The sequence below is a fragment of the Gobio gobio genome (genome assembly GCF_949357685.1).
Source record: "Gobio gobio genome assembly, chromosome: 25".
NCBI classification, from domain to species: domain Eukaryota; kingdom Metazoa; phylum Chordata; class Actinopteri; order Cypriniformes; family Gobionidae; genus Gobio; species Gobio gobio.
In genome coordinates, this window is record NC_137121.1 from 3,667,753 (window position 1) to 3,684,303 (window position 16,551).

At 47.4% G+C, this 16,551-nt stretch overlaps 1 protein-coding gene across 3 annotated transcripts in view; it reads right to left on the reverse strand.

The window, feature by feature from the left end:
• spg11 (SPG11 vesicle trafficking associated, spatacsin) overlaps positions 1-16,551 on the reverse strand; it is a 96,600-nt gene that overhangs the window by 41,431 nt on the left and 38,618 nt on the right. For all 3 annotated transcript variants that reach the window (XM_079810167.1, XM_079810166.1, XM_079810165.1), the window contains exons 17-24: positions 14,485-14,591; positions 12,312-12,457; positions 8,157-8,321; positions 6,765-6,831; positions 6,514-6,679; positions 3,428-3,636; positions 490-598; positions 125-284 (exon numbers count right to left, since the gene is read on the reverse strand). In XM_079810167.1, coding sequence (XP_079666293.1) covers positions 125-284; positions 490-598; positions 3,428-3,636; positions 6,514-6,679; positions 6,765-6,831; positions 8,157-8,321; positions 12,312-12,457; positions 14,485-14,591 — 1,129 coding nt within the window. The remainder of the gene's footprint in view (positions 1-124; positions 285-489; positions 599-3,427; positions 3,637-6,513; positions 6,680-6,764; positions 6,832-8,156; positions 8,322-12,311; positions 12,458-14,484; positions 14,592-16,551) is intronic.

The following is a 16,551-nucleotide window of genomic DNA, read 5'->3' on the forward strand; positions in this document are numbered from 1 at the left end:
CCCATTAAATAATATATTTTTTAATGATAAAAAGAAATAAAACATGAAAAAAAAAAGTAAAAAAGAGGCAAAAACATGAGATCAAATAAACAGCCAATCACAAGACAGATGTGAGCAGACGCACCTGCTGGGGCGGGTAATTGTGCAGCTGTACAAACAACAGGAAGTTGAGCCACTGTCCATCACGGGCGCAGTCCTGTGGGAAGGCGGAGCTTAGAGGAAGAGCGTGGAGGTGGCAGAACTGGACAGGAAGTGCCCACTCCTGCGCCGCCTCGAACGACGAGCTGACGTCCACACACACACACACACACACACACGCACACACACACGCACACACGCACACACGCACACACGCACACACACACACACACACAGAGAAAAACGACTTCAACTAAAAGCATTTAACTATTAATGAATAAAGTAACGAGTGTGAAAGGCTTGAGTTTAACCCTAAAGGTGCCAGAGTGCAGTGTTTGAGTGTTGACTGACCCACTGACGCCTCTCTTCTCCAGTCCGTCTCTGACCGCCGCCTCCAGATCCACCAGCAGATCCTGAGCCGCGGCCCTCTCAGACGTCACCAACTTACTGGCCTTTCCCACTGGATCACAGAGAGAGCCAGAAAAAGCATGCGATTGAGTTTAAATGTTGTGTAACGAGCATCATATATACACTCACCTAAAGGATTATTAGGAGCACCTGTTCAATTTCTCATTAATGCAATTATCTAATCAACCAATCACATGGCAGTGTCTTCAATGCATTTAGGGGTGTGGTCCTGGTCAAGACAATCTCCTGAACTCCACACTGAATGTCAGAATGGGAAAGAAAGGTGATTTAAGCAAGTTTGAGTGTGGCATGGTTGTTGGTGCCAGACGGGCCGGTCTGAGTATTTCACAATCTGCTCAGTTACTGGGATTTTCACACACAACCATTTCTAGGGTTTACAAAGAATGGTGTGAAAAGGGAAAAACATCCAGTATGCGGCAGTCCTGTGGGAGAAAATGCCTTGTTGATGCTAGAGGTCAGAGGAGAATGGGCCGACTGATTCAAGCTGATAGAAGAGCAACTTTGACTGAAATAACCACTCGTTACAACCGAGGTATGCAGCAAAGCATTTGTGAAGCCACAACACGCACAACCTTGAGGCGGATGGGCTACAACAGCAGAAGACCCCACCGGGTACCACTCATCTCCACTACAAATAGGAAAAAGAGGCGACAATTTGCACGAGATCACCAAAATTGGACAGTTGAAGACTGGAAAAATGTTGCCTGGTCTGATGAGTCTGGATTTCTGTTGAGACATTCAGATGGTAGAGTCAGAGTTTGGCGTAAACAGAATGAGAACATGGATCCATCATGCCTTGTTTCCACTGTGCAGGCTGGTGGTGGTGGTGTAATGGTGTGGGGGATGTTCTCTTGGCACACTTTAGACCCCTTAGTGCCAATTGGGCATGGTTTAAATGCCACGGCCTACCTGAGCATTGTTTCTGACCATGTCCATCCCTTTATGAGCACCATGTCCCCATCCTCTGATGGCTACTTCCAGCAGGATAATGCACCGTCACAAAGCTCCAATCATTTCAAACTGGTTTGTTGAACATGACAATGAGTTCACTGAACTAAAATGGCCCCCACAGTCACCAGATCTCAACCCAATAGAGCATCTTTGGGATGTGGTGGAACGGGAGCTTCGTGCCCTGGATGTGCATCCCACAAATCTCCATCAACTGCAAGATGCTCTCCTATCAATACGGGCCAACATTTCTAAAGAATGCTTTCAGCACCTTGTTGAATCAATGCCACGTAGAATTAAGGCAGTTCTGAAGGCGAAAGGGTTAAACACCGTATTAGTGTGTGTTCCTAATAATCCTTTAGGTGAGTGTGTATAAACCTCCAGGGACTGGGCTTCTTTTCACACCAGATAATTCACGGTCATTCATCTCTCTATTGATTTATTACAATATAAATCACATTTAACAATTCCCAACCCTCACCATCAATGGCGTCCGTATTGTCCATACATTCAAAATAACGAATATAGAAACAGATAAGAGCACACACATTTGGGAAAAATTTTTATAAATAAAATCTATTGCAATATCTATGGAAACCTTGCAAAAAGATCTGTCTTTGTTTATTTTGTGTTTTGCTTTCTTGTTTTAGCCAATGAACCAAACCATTGCATACAACAATTGAGACTTTGGCATTCTCTGGCTTATTTGTAATGGCAAAACATTAACCAAATGTTTTTAGCATGTTGCTAACATGAATTAGCATGTCTTACCAAATTACTAACATCCTGCTAGCATGTTTTAACACGTTGCTAGTATGTATTAGCATGTTGCTAGCATGTTTTAGAATGTTGGTAGCATTAATCACATTGACAACAAGTTTCTAGCATGATTTAACACATTGCTAGCATTTTTTAATATGTTGCTATCATAAATTGGCATGTTTTAACACATTGCTAGCATTTTTTAATATGTTGCTATTATAAATTGGCATTTTTAACACATTGCTAACATGTTTTAACATGTTGCTATCATAAATTGGCATGTTTTAACATGATTTAACACATTGCTAGTATGTTTTAATATGTTGTTAGTATGCTTTAGCATGTTAACATGATTTAACACATTGTTAACATTTTGCCAGCATGTTTTAGAAGGTTTGCTAGCATTAATCACATTACTAACATGTTTCTAGCATGATTTAACATTGTTAACATGTTGCTATCATATCAAACATGAGTTAACACATTGCTAGCATGTTTTAACATGTTGCTATCATAAATTAGCATATTTTAACACATTGCTTGCATGGTTTAACATGTTGCAAACATTTTAACATTTTGCTAACATGAATTAGCATGTCTTACCAAATTACTAACATGAAGCTAGCATGTTTTACCACGTTAGAATGCTTTAGCATGTTACCGTGATTTAACACATGCTAACATGTTGCTAGCATGTTTTAGAATGTTGCTCGCATTATTTATCACATTGCTAACATGTTTATAGCACGGTTTAACATTGCTAACATGTTGCTATCCTGAATTAGCAATTTTAGCATGTTTTAGTACATTGCTAACATGAAATAGCATGTTTTTATCATGTTGTTAACATTGAGGTACTAACATTAGTTAACACATTGCTAACATGTTGCTATCATGAATTAGCAATTTTAGCATGTTTTAGTACATTGCTAACATGAAATAGCATGTTTTTATCATGTTGTTAACATTGAGGTACTAACATTAGTTAACACATTGCTAACATGTTGCTAGCATGTTTTAGAATGTTGCTAGCATTATTTATTACATTGCTAACATGTTTCAAGCATGATTTAACATTGCTAACATGTTTTAACATGTTGCTACCATTTATTAGCATGTTTTAACACTTTGCTAGCATGTTCTCACTCACCGAGCGTCTGTCTGAGTGAAGCCCCGGCTTCGTCCTCGCAGGTCTGAGTCCAGAGTTTGAGGATGAGGTCGAGCGCTCGCAGATCCACCCTCAGTTTGAGGCTACACACTCCCATGAGCTCACAGAAACACACACACGCCGCCGACACACACGCGCTGCTGAAGCTCAACAGGCCGAGAGAATATGCTTGATCCGCAGCCAGAGACAGCCTGAGCACAGACACAAATCACACAATTATCATATTAGATCAAATTATATCATAGCTATTTAGCTAATCAAAACCGATCTACTATTTAAGCTTATGTTGGCTTGACATGCAAGCAACATGCTAATTTATGCTAGCAATGTACTTAAAAATGCTAACAATATGTTAGTTTGGTAAAAAAAACTAATTCATGCAAACAAAATGCTAAAAAGCTTGCACCATGCTAATTTGTGCTCGCAATGTACTAAAACATGCTAACGACACGTTAGTTTGGTAGGAATCTTAGCCATGAGTTAAATCATGTTAGAAACAGGCTAGTAACATTCTAAAACATGCTAGCAACATGTTAGCAATGTGTTAAACATTTTAGCAAATGTACTAAATCATGCTAGGAATGTTCAAATGCTAGCAATGTGCTAAAACATGTTAAAGCATCCTAGATATGTTAAATCATGCTAGAAATATGTTAGGGTGCTATATCATGTTAACAACATGTTAAACATGCTAGCAACATGCTAATTTATGCTAGCAAGTACTAAAACATGCTAAAAACATGATAGTTTGGTAAGAATATTAGCCATGTGTTAAATTGTGTTAGAAACATACTAGCAATGTGATTATGCTAGTAAAATTCTGAAACATGCTAGCAACATGTTAACAATGTGTTAAACATTTTAGCAATGTACTAAATCATGCTAGGGACATGCTAAAATGCTAGCAATGTGTTAAAACATGTTAACACTGAACAAAATAAGCTAACAACATGTTAAAGCATCCTAGATATGTTAAATCATGCTAGAAATATGTTAGGGTGCTATATCATGATAACAACATGTTAAACATGCTAGCAAACATGCTAATTTATGCTAGCAATGTACTAAAACATGCTAAAAACATGATAGTTTGGTAAAACATGATCATTCATGCTAACAAAATGCTAAAAAGCTTGCACCGTGCTAATTTGTGCTAACAATTTACTAAAACATGTTAACGACATGTTAGTTTGGTAAGAATATTAGCCATGTGTTAAATTGTGTTAGAAACATACTAGCAATATGATTATGCTAGTAACATTCTAAAACATGCTAGGAATATGTTAACAATGTGTTAAACATTTTAGCAATGTACTAAATCATGCTAGGGACAAGCTAAAATGCTAGCAATGTGCTAAACATGTTAACACTGAACAAAATAAGCTAACAACATGTTAAAGCATCCTAGATATGTTAAATCATGCAAGAAATATGTTAGGGTGCTATATCATGTTAACAACATGTTAAACATGCTAGCAAAATGCTAGATCATGCTAGGAACATGTTAAAATGTTAGCAATGTGATAAATAATGGCAGCGACATTCTAAAAAATGCTAGCAAAATGCTAAAGCACTAAATCAAGTTAGCAAACATGTTAAAGCATCCTAGCTATGTGTTAAATCATTCTAAAAATATGTAAGGTGTGCTAAATCATGTTAACAACATGATAAACATGCTAGGATAATTTTAAAACATGTAAACAGTAGTAAATCAAGCTAGCAACATGTTGAAGCATCCTAGCAATGGTTAATCATGCTAAAAATATGTTAGTGTGCTAAATCGTGTAAGCATCATGTTAGACATGCTAGAAACATGTTAAACTATGCTAACATGAAAAAATACTATAGTATATTATAGTAAAATTGCTCTAGTAAATACTATAGTGTTTTTGAACCATACTATAGTAAATATACTACAGTAAATTGTAGTATATTATAGTATTTACTACACTTTGTTAATTTACTGTAGTATATTTATATTTATATATTTACTATAGTATTTACTAGAGTAATTTTACTATAGTATTTTTTCATGTGGGAATGTTTTTCAAGCTAGATATGCTAGCAATGTAATAAAATCTGCTAGGAACATGTTAAAAATTCTAGCAAAACATGTTAAATCATACTAGCAATGTGCTAAATCATGCTAAAACATGTTAGCAACTTATTAAAACAATGCTAACTATGTGTTATAATCTATAGTAGCAATGTAGCATTAACTTTGAGTGAAATCTCGAATTGTTAGCGGTTATAGTGTTTTTGAACCATACTATAGTAAAGATACTACAGTAGTATATTATAGTATTTACTACACTTTGTTAATTTACTGTAGTATATTTACTATAGTACGGTTCAAAAACACTATAGTATTTACTAGAGTAATTTTACTATAATATTTTTTCATGTGGGAATGTTTTTCAAGCTAGAAATGCTAGCAATGTAAGAAAATCTAGCTAGGAACATGTTAAAAATGCTAGCAAAACATGTTAAACCATACTAGCAATGTGCTAAATCATGCTAATACATGATAGCAACTTATTAAAACAATGCTAACTATGCGTTATAATCTATAGTAGCAATGTAGCATTAACTTCTTTGAGTGAAATCTCGAATTGTTAGCGGTTATAGAGTTTTTGAACCATACTATAGTAAAGATACTACAGTAGTATATTATAGCATTTACTACACTTTGTTAATTTACTGTAGTATATTTACTATAGTACGGTTCAAAAACACTATAGTATTTACTAGAGTAATTTTACTATAGTATTTTTTCATGTGGGAATGTTTTTCAAGCTAGAAATGCTAGCAATGCAAGAAAATCTGTTAAAAATGCTAGCAAAACATGTTAAATCATACTAGCAATGTGCTAAATCATGCTAAAACATGATAGCAACTTATTAAAACAATGCTAACTATGTGTTATAATCTATAGTAGCAATGTAGCATTAACTTCTTTGAGTGAAATCTCGAATTGTTAGCGGTTGTTAACTAACTAATGCTAACCAATGTAAGCGTGTTATTGTGTTATGTGGGTTTATAAGTGTGTAATCGTGTGTTGTGCTCACTGTAGCTTGGCATTACTGCAGTTGAGCAGATGCTGTGTGAGAAACACCGCGAAGGCGAACGCCGGCCGGCCGTGGCGCAGGTAATACAGGAAGTCCAGATTCTCCACGACGGCGAATTGACTGACCAGGTGAGGGCTGGAGAAATGGGGCGGCTCGCTGGACGTTTCTGGAACACATCAGGAAATCCTTCATTTGGTGAACAGAATCTCTTTGCTCCTCAGAGCCAATAAATAATGCCGTGTAAGGCCTACCAGAGCTGGCCATGGTGTTAGCGGACTGCCATCCGAACAGCTTGGAGGGATCCAACGGATGCAAAGACTGCAGAAGGAAAACACACACACACACACACACACACACACACACACACACACACACACACACACACACACACACACACACACACACACACACACACACACACACACACACACACACACACAGGTTACTCTACACATCAGCATTTAAACACCTCTCCAATCCCTCCATCAGCAGGAGGCCGTTTCGCTTTCTACCCCACAGAACGTCCCATTAAATTTTGCCTCCTCGAGCAGTTGCTGTCGGCCATCTTTAAACCTCGAGCACACGTTGGGTTTTCATGTTTTATGGGGACTTTCCATAGGCGTAATGGTTTTTATACCGTACATACCGTATATTCTATCCCCTTACACTGACCCTAAACCTACCCATCACACACACACACACACACACACACACACACACACACACACACACACACACACACACACACACACACTGCCCCTGCCCTTAAACCTACCCAACACACACACACACACACACACACACACACACACACTGCCCCTGCCCTTAAACCTACCCAACACACACACACACACACACACACACACACACACACACACACACACACACTGCCCCTGCCCTTAAACCTACCCAACACACACACACACACACACACACACACACACACACACACACACACACACACACACACACTGCCCCTGCCCCTAAACCTACCCATCACACACACACACACACACACACACACACACACACACACACACACACACACACACACACACACACACACACACACACACACACACACTGCCCCTGCCCCTAAACCTACCCATCACACACACACACACACACACACACACACACTGCCCCTGCCCCTAACCTACCCATCACACACACACACACACACACACACACACACACACACACACACACACACACACACTGCCCCTGCCCCTAACCTACCCATCACACACACACACACACACACACACACACACACACACACACACACACACACACACACACACACACACTGCCTCTGCCCCTAAACCTACCCATCACAGGAGACATTCTGCATTTTTACATTTTCAAAAAACATCACTTAGTCTGATTTATAAGATGTTTTCCTCATGGGGACCAAAAAATGTCCCCACAAGGACGAGGATTTCGGATATTGCCATCTTTGTGGGGACATTTTGTCCCCATAACGTAGGGATTACCAGTCCACACACACACACACACACACACACACACACACACACACATACATACACTTACACACGCACACGTTATATTGTAACATTTTTTTTAATGTTAAAACCTGAAACAGAAGGCGGCTGTCGTGTGAGGCTGTAGAGCAGCTGTACCTGCATGAGGTGATAGAGAGACGTGTCGCAGGCTGAGGCCCCGCGGGAGCCGCTCTGGGGGAACAGGGCCGTTCTGAGTTTGGGATACGCGCTCAGGGCCATTCTCAGCAGCTGAGGGTCGACTCTGCTCAGCGGGTCCTGACCGCCCTCTCCCTCTCGCACGGCCTGCAGACAGGACAAAAGCAGAGCAGTGAGGAGGAGCAGCTGAGGAGGAGCAGTGAGGAGGAGCAGTGAGGAGGAGCAGCTGAGGAGGAGCAGCTGAGGAGGAGCAGTGAGGAGGAGCAGCTGAGGAGGAGCAGTGAGGAGGAGCAGCTGAGGAGGAGGAGCTGAGGAGGAGCAGTGAGGAGGAGCAGCTGAGGAGGAGCAGCTGAGGAGGAGCAGCTGAGGAGGAGCAGTGAGGAGGAGCAGCTGAGGAGGAGCAGTGAGGAGGAGCAGCTGAGGAGGAGGAGCTGAGGAGGAGCAGTGAGGAGGAGCAGCTGAGGAGGAGCAGTGAGGAGGAGCAGCTGAGGAGGAGCAGTGAGGAGGAGCAGCTGAGGAGGAGGAGCTGAGGAGGAGCAGTGAGGAGGAGCAGCTGAGGAGGAGCAGCTGAGGAGGAGCAGCTGAGGAGGAGCAGTGAGGAGGAGCAGCTGAGGAGGAGCAGTGAGGAGGAGCAGCTGAGGAGGAGGAGCTGAGGAGGAGCAGTGAGGAGGAGCAGCTGAGGAGGAGCAGTGAGGAGGAGCAGCTGAGGAGGAGCAGTGAGGAGGAGCAGTGAGGAGGAGCAGTGAGGAGGAGCAGCTGAGGAGGAGCAGTGAGGAGGAGCAGCTGAGGAGGAGGAGCTGAGGAGGAGCAGTGAGGAGGAGCAGCTGAGGAGGAGCAGCTGAGGAGGAGCAGTGAGGAGGAGCAGCTGAGGAGGAGCAGTGAGGAGGAGCAGCTGAGGAGGAGCAGCTGAGGAGGAGCAGCTGAGGAGGAGCAGTGAGGAGGAGCAGTGAGGAGGAGCAGTGAGGAGGAGCAGTGAGGAGGAGCAGCTGAGGAGGAGCAGCTGAGGAGGAGCAGCTGAGGAGGAGCAGTGAGGAGGAGCAGTGAGGAGGAGCAGTGAGGAGGAGCAGTGAGGAGGAGCAGTGAGGAGGAGCAGCTGAGGAGGAGGAGCTGAGGAGGAGCAGTGAGGAGGAGCAGCTGAGGAGGAGCAGCTGAGGAGGAGCAGTGAGGAGGAGCAGCTGAGGAGGAGCAGTGAGGAGGAGCAGCTGAGGAGGAGCAGTGAGGAGGAGCAGCTGAGGAGGAGCAGTGAGGAGGAGCAGCTGAGGAGGAGCAATGAGGAGGAGCAGCTGAGGAGGAGCAGTGAGGAGGAGCAGCTGAGGAGGAGCAGTGAGGAGGAGCAGCTGAGGAGGAGCAATGAGGAGGAGCAGCTGAGGAGGAGCAGTGAGGAGGAGCAGCTGAGGAGGAGGAGCTGAGGAGGAGCAGCTGAGGAGGAGCAGTGAGGAGGAGCAGTGAGGAGGAGCAGTGAGGAGGAGCAGCTGAGGAGGAGCAGTGAGGAGGAGCAGCTGAGGAGGAGCAGTGAGGAGGAGCAGCTGAGGAGGAGCAGTGAGGAGGAGCAGCTGAGGAGGAGCAGCTGAGGAGGAGCAGCTGAGGAGGAGCAGTGAGGAGGAGCAGCTGAGGAGGAGCAGTGAGGAGGAGCAGCTGAGGAGGAGCAATGAGGAGGAGCAGCTGAGGAGGAGCAGTGAGGAGGAGCAGCTGAGGAGGAGGAGCTGAGGAGGAGCAGTGAGGAGGAGCAGCTGAGGAGGAGCAGTGAGGAGGAGCAGCTGAGGAGGAGCAGTGAGGAGGAGCAGCAGAGAGGAGGAGCAGCTGAGGAGGAGCAGTGAGGAGGAGCAGCTGAGGAGGAGCAGTGAGGAGGAGCAGCTGAGGAGGAGCAGTGAGGAGGAGCAATGAGGAGGAGCAGCTGAGGAGGAGCAGTGAGGAGGAGCAGCTGAGGAGGAGGAGCTGAGGAGGAGCAGCTGAGGAGGAGCAGTGAGGAGGAGCAGTGAGGAGGAGCAGTGAGGAGGAGCAGCTGAGGAGGAGCAGTGAGGAGGAGCAGCTGAGGAGGAGCAGTGAGGAGGAGCAGCTGAGGAGGAGCAGTGAGGAGGAGCAGTGAGGAGGAGCAGTGAGGAGGAGCAGCTGAGGAGGAGCAGCTGAGGAGGAGCAGTGAGGAGGAGCAGTGAGGAGGAGCAGTGAGGAGGAGCAGCTGAGGAGGAGCAGTGAGGAGGAGCAGCTGAGGAGGAGCAGTGAGGAGGAGCAGCTGAGGAGGAGCAGTGAGGAGGAGCAGTGAGGAGGAGCAGCTGAGGAGGAGCAGTGAGGAGGAGCAGCTGAGGAGGAGCAGTGAGGAGGAGCAATGAGGAGGAGCAGCTGAGGAGGAGCAGTGAGGAGGAGCAGCTGAGGAGGAGGAGCTGAGGAGGAGCAGCTGAGGAGGAACAGTGAGGAGGAGCAGTGAGGAGGAGCAGTGAGGAGGAGCAGCTGAGGAGGAGCAGTGAGGAGGAGCAGCTGAGGAGGAGCAGTGAGGAGGAGCAGCTGAGGAGGAGCAGTGAGGAGGAGCAGTGAGGAGGAGCAGTGAGGAGGAGCAGCTGAGGAGGAGCAGCTGAGGAGGAGCAGTGAGGAGGAGCAGTGAGGAGGAGCAGTGAGGAGGAGCAGCTGAGGAGGAGCAGTGAGGAGGAGCAGCTGAGGAGGAGCAGTGAGGAGGAGCAGCTGAGGAGGAGCAGTGAGGAGGAGCAGTGAGGAGGAGCAGCTGAGGAGGAGCAGTGAGGAGGAGCAGCTGAGGAGGAGCAGCTGAGGAGGAGCAGCTGAGGAGGAGCAGTGAGGAGGAGCAGCTGAGGAGGAGCAGCTGAGGAGGAGCAGCTGAGGAGGAGCAGTGAGGAGGAGCAGCTGAGGAGCAGCAGTGAGGAGGAGCAGCTGAGGAGGAGCAGCTGAGGAGGAGCAGCTGAGGAGGAGCAGTGAGGAGGAGCAGTGAGGAGGAGCAGTGAGGAGGAGCAGCTGAGGAGGAGCAGTGAGGAGGAGCAGTGAGGAGGAGCAGTGAGGAGGAGCAGCTGAGGAGGAGCAGCTGAGGAGGAGCAGTGAGGAGGAGCAGTGAGGAGGAGCAGTGAGGAGGAGCAGTGAGGAGGAGCAGCTGAGGAGGAGCAGCTGAGGAGGAGCAGCTGAGGAGGAGCAGTGAGGAGGAGCAGTGAGGAGGAGCAGTGAGGAGGAGCAGTGAGGAGGAGCAGTGAGGAGGAGCAGCTGAGGAGGAGCAGTGAGGAGGAGCAGTGAGGAGGAGCAGTGAGGAGGAGCAGCTGAGGAGGAGCAGCTGAGGAGGAGCAGCTGAGGAGGAGCAGTGAGGAGGAGCAGTGAGGAGGAGCAGTGAGGAGGAGCAGCTGAGGAGGAGCAGCTGAGGAGGAGCAGCTGAGGAGGAGCAGTGAGGAGGAGCAGCTGAGGAGGAGCAGTGAGGAGGAGCAGTGAGGAGGAGCAGTGAGGAGGAGCAGCTGAGGAGGAGCAGCTGAGGAGGAGCAGCTGAGGAGGAGCAGTGAGGAGGAGCAGTGAGGAGGAGCAGTGAGGAGGAGCAGCTGAGGAGGAGCAGCTGAGGAGGAGCAGTGAGGAGGAGCAGTGAGGAGGAGCAGCTGAGGAGGAGCAGCTGAGGAGGAGCAGCTGAGGAGGAGCAGCGAGGAGGAGCAGCTGAGGAGGAGCAGCTGAGGAGGAGCAGCTGAGGAGGAGCAGCTGAGGAGGAGCAGTGAGGAGGAGCAGCTGAGGAGGAGCAGTGAGGAGGAGCAGCTGAGGAGGAGCAGCTGAGGAGGAGCAGCTGAGGAGGAGCAGTGAGGAGGAGCAGTGAGGAGGAGCAGCTGAGGAGGAGCAGCTGAGGAGGAGCAGCTGAGGAGGAGCAGCTGAGGAGGAGCAGTGAGGAGGAGCAGCTGAGGAGGAGCAGCTGAGGAGGAGCAGCTGAGGAGGAGCAGTGAGGAGGAGCAGCTGAGGAGGAGCAGTGAGGAGGAGCAGCTGAGGAGGAGCAGCTGAGGAGGAGCAGCTGAGGAGGAGCAGTGAGGAGGAGCAGCTGAGGAGGAGGAGCTGAGGAGGAGCAGCTGAGGAGGAGGAGCAGTGAGGAGGAGCAGCTGAGGAGGAGCAGCTGAGGAGGAGCAGTGAGGAGGAGCTGAGGAGGAGCAGTGAGTGCCTGAAGGGGTCAGTGCTGACCTGGTCGATGCCGCCGCGTCTGAACATGATAGTGGAGAGGGCGAGCAGACTGTGGCCCTCCAGCAACATGCTACTGATGCTGGCCTGACTCCCGGGCAGCAGAACCTGGGCGGACGTCAGACTGGCCTCGAACACACGCTCGGGGTCTGAAAGACAAACACACTGGACTAAACAACCAGCCTAGAAGAATAGAGCCCTGCATTTCTGCCTCAAACGCCGGGCCGGGCTTCGGGCCTTTTTAGGCTTCTCCTTCATTTAATATTTTAGACATTCAATAATTAAAAGAAACAATGAGATGTGCTGCACTGGTGGAAACAACATGAGAACATGATATCACGAGTCCACAACTGTCAAGCCCGGCTCAGTGTTTAGAGGACGGCATATGATACACACATCCACAAATGAGTAAAGCAAGCCAACACGCAAACGGCCACAAGTGAAACTGAAAATAAGCTCAAAAACACAACCATCTTCATTAAAACTAATGAGACTAAAGGCTCTTCCCAGTGTTTAGGTCGCTCGTTCTCATAATGCGTCTTTGATGTTGAAATGAGCTGATGAATAAAATGCTCATATCGGTTGCTTTCGTTGACATGAACTCCGTTAAATGTGCATATAGCGCAGGGATTGAAGATCGGATTTATATTTATTTCGCGGAGAGGTGTAAGGCAAGACAACCTGAATGTTTTTTTTTAATTATTATTTAGATTGTGTAGCTCGTTTCGTTTGTGTGCGCCGTTGCGATCTGCCTGCCTCATCTTGTCAAAAATGCCTTTTTACTGTGATGGTGGTGATAGAGGCTAAACGTTTAAACCATGCTTTAAGTGTTTTATATGGATTTTATAAGCAAGACAAGTCAAGTGTTGATTTGAGAGGCTAAAGCGTTGGGTTAACTCTCTGTCAGCCGCTGGCCGCTTGGTCATCACTTTAAAGAACACACTTACACACGCACAAACATTTACACACGCACACACACACACACCTACACAAACAAACACACACAGTTACACACACACAGTTACACACACACACACACACACACACTTACACACGCACAAACATTTACACACGCACACACACACACACACAAACAAACACGCACAGTTACACACACAAACACATATTTACACTCTCACACACACACACACAAACACAGACACACACACACACACACACACACACACACACTTGCACACACACACACACACACACACACACACATTTACGTGCACACACACACACACACACACACACACTTACACGCACACAAACAGTCACACAAACACACATTTACGCATACATTTGCGCACACACACACACTTACATACACTCACACACACACACACACACACTCACTTACGCACACTTACATACACTCACACAGACACACACACACTTACGCACACTCACACACAAACATTTACGCACACACACAAGCACAGTTACACACACACACAAACAAACAAACACGCACATTTATGTGCACACACACACTCACAGTCACACAAACAAATTTTTGCATACATTTGCGCATATTCAAACACACACACGCACACACATACACATACACATACACACACACACACAGAGTCACACAAACACATTTTTGCATACATTTGCGCACACTCTCTCACACACACACACACACACACACACACACACACACACACACACACACACACACACACACACACACACACACACACACACACACACACACACACACACACGTTGGGTTATCATGTTTTATGGGGACTTTCCATAGGCGTAATGGTTTTTATACTGTATAAACTGTATATTCTATCCCCTTACACTGACCCTAAAAATCAACAAAAACTTTAATTTAACAAACAAAAAAATGCTTCAAACATTTTTCTAAATGAACTTAATAAAGAAACAAAACGAAATATAACTACTTTGACGTTAAAAACAAAACTGAACTATTTTGTTAAACAACTAATGTGTAACAGGGAGGATAAAAAAAAAAAACACGGGCTCCAGTCGGGCTGATAATTTTGATTATTGATTAATTATATGATTAATTTTGAGCTGTCGGACACGGGCCGGGCTAGGGCCTAGTTTTGAGGCCCGTGCAGGGCTCTATATAAGAAACCACAGACGTTTTTTTTTTACGATTAAACAATTTGTACACGTCGAATGAAAACACTCGCACCTTTAAGGTCTCTGGTGATTGTCTGCAGTTTCAGCATCATCTCAAACCAGGGGAAACTCTCAAACAGGTTCCTGTCCGTCAGAACCGGGCAATTCTCAGGAGTTAACCTGAACGACAGAGAGAGAGAGCGCTGAAGACAAACATACATGCAAACTTCTAAACATCTCACACAATGCATTAGAAACTGTTATATTATTATAGATTATTTAATTCACTGTATATACACCGATCAGGCATAACATTATGACCTAATATTGTGTTGGTTCCCCTGACCCGTGGAGGCATGGACTCCACTAGAAGGTGTGCTGTGGTATCTGGCACCAAGATGTTAGCAGCAGATCCTTTAAGTCCTGTAAGTTGCGAGGTGGGGCCTCCATGGATCGGACTTGTTTGTTCAGCACATCCCACAGATGCTCGATTGGATTGAGATCTGGGGAATTTGGAGAAAGACTCAATGCCTCAAACTCGTTCCTGAAGCATTTGTGCTTTGTGTCAGGAGCATTTTCAGCCGAAAGAGCCATCTTCTGATGCTCAGGTGCCACTGTTGGTGCTTTGGGCAGGGTCAGGGGTCAGCATGGGCACTGGTCAGCGGCTGTGCCGCCCCATACACAACAAACTGAGATGCTCTGTGTATTCTGACACCTTTCTATCAGAACCAGCATTAACTTCTTGAGCAGTTTGAGCTCCAGTAGCTCGTCTGTTTGATCGGCCCACACGGGCATCAATGAGCCTCGGCCGCCCATGACCCTGAGCCCGGTTCTCCACTGGTTCTTCATGACCCTGTGGCCGGTTCTCCACTGGTCCTTCATGACCCTGAGCCCGGTTCTCCACTGGTCCTTCATGACCCTGTGGCCGGTTCTCCACTGGTCCTCCATGACCCTGTGGCCGGTTCTCCACTGGTCCTCCATGACCCTGTGGCCGGTTCTCCACTGGTCCTCCATGACCCTGTGGCCGGTTCTCCACTGGTCCTCCATGACCCTGTGGCCGGTTCTCCACTGGTCCTCCATGACCCTGTGGCCGGTTCTCCACTGTTCCTTCATGACCCTGAGCCCGGTTCTCCACTGGTCCTCCATGACCCTGAGCCCGGTTCTCCACTGGTCCTTCATGACCCTGTGGCCGGTTCTCCACTGGTCCTTCATGACCCTGAGCCCGGTTCTCCACTGGTCCTCCATGACCCTGAGCCCGGTTCTCCACTGGTTCTTCATGACCCTGTGGCCGGTTCTCCACTGGTTCTTCATGACCCTGTGGCCGGTTCTCCACTGGTCCTCCATGACCCTGTGGCCGGTTCTCCACTGGTCCTTCATGACCCTGTGGCCGGTTCTCCACTGGTCCTTCATGACCCTGAGCCCGGTTCTCCACTGGTCCTCCATGACCCTGTGGCCGGTTCTCCACTGGTCCTTTATGACCCTGTGGCCGGTTCTCCACTGGTCCTCCATGACCTTGTGGCCGGTTCTCCACTGGTCCTTCATGACCCTGTGGCCGGTTCTCCACTGGTCCTTCATGACCCTGTGGCCGGTTCTTCACTGGTCCTTCATGACCCTGTGGCCGGTTCTCCACTGGTCCTTCATGACCCTGTGGCCGGTTCTCCACTGGTCCTCCATGACCCTGTGGCCGGTTCTCCACTGGTCCTCCATGACCCTGTGGCCGGTTCTCCACTGGTCCTTCATGACCCTGTGGCCGGTTCTCCACTAGTCCTTCATGACCCTGTGGCCGGTTCTCCACTGGTCCTCCATGACCCTGTGGCCGGTTCTCCACTGGTCCTTCATGACCCTGTGGCCGGTTCTCCACTGGTCCTTCATGACCCTGTGGCCGGTTCTCCACTGGTCCTCCATGACCCTGTGGCCGGTTCTCCACTGGTCCTTCATGACCCTGTGGCCGGTTCTCCACTGGTCCTTCATGACCCTGAGCCCGGTTCTCCACTGGTCCTCCATGACCCTGTGGCCGGTTCTCCACTGGTCCTTTATGACCCTGTGGCCGGTTCTCCACTGGTCCTCCATGACCTTGTGGCCGGTTCTCCACTGGTCCTTCATGACCCTGTGGCCGGTTCTCCACTGGTCCTTCATGACC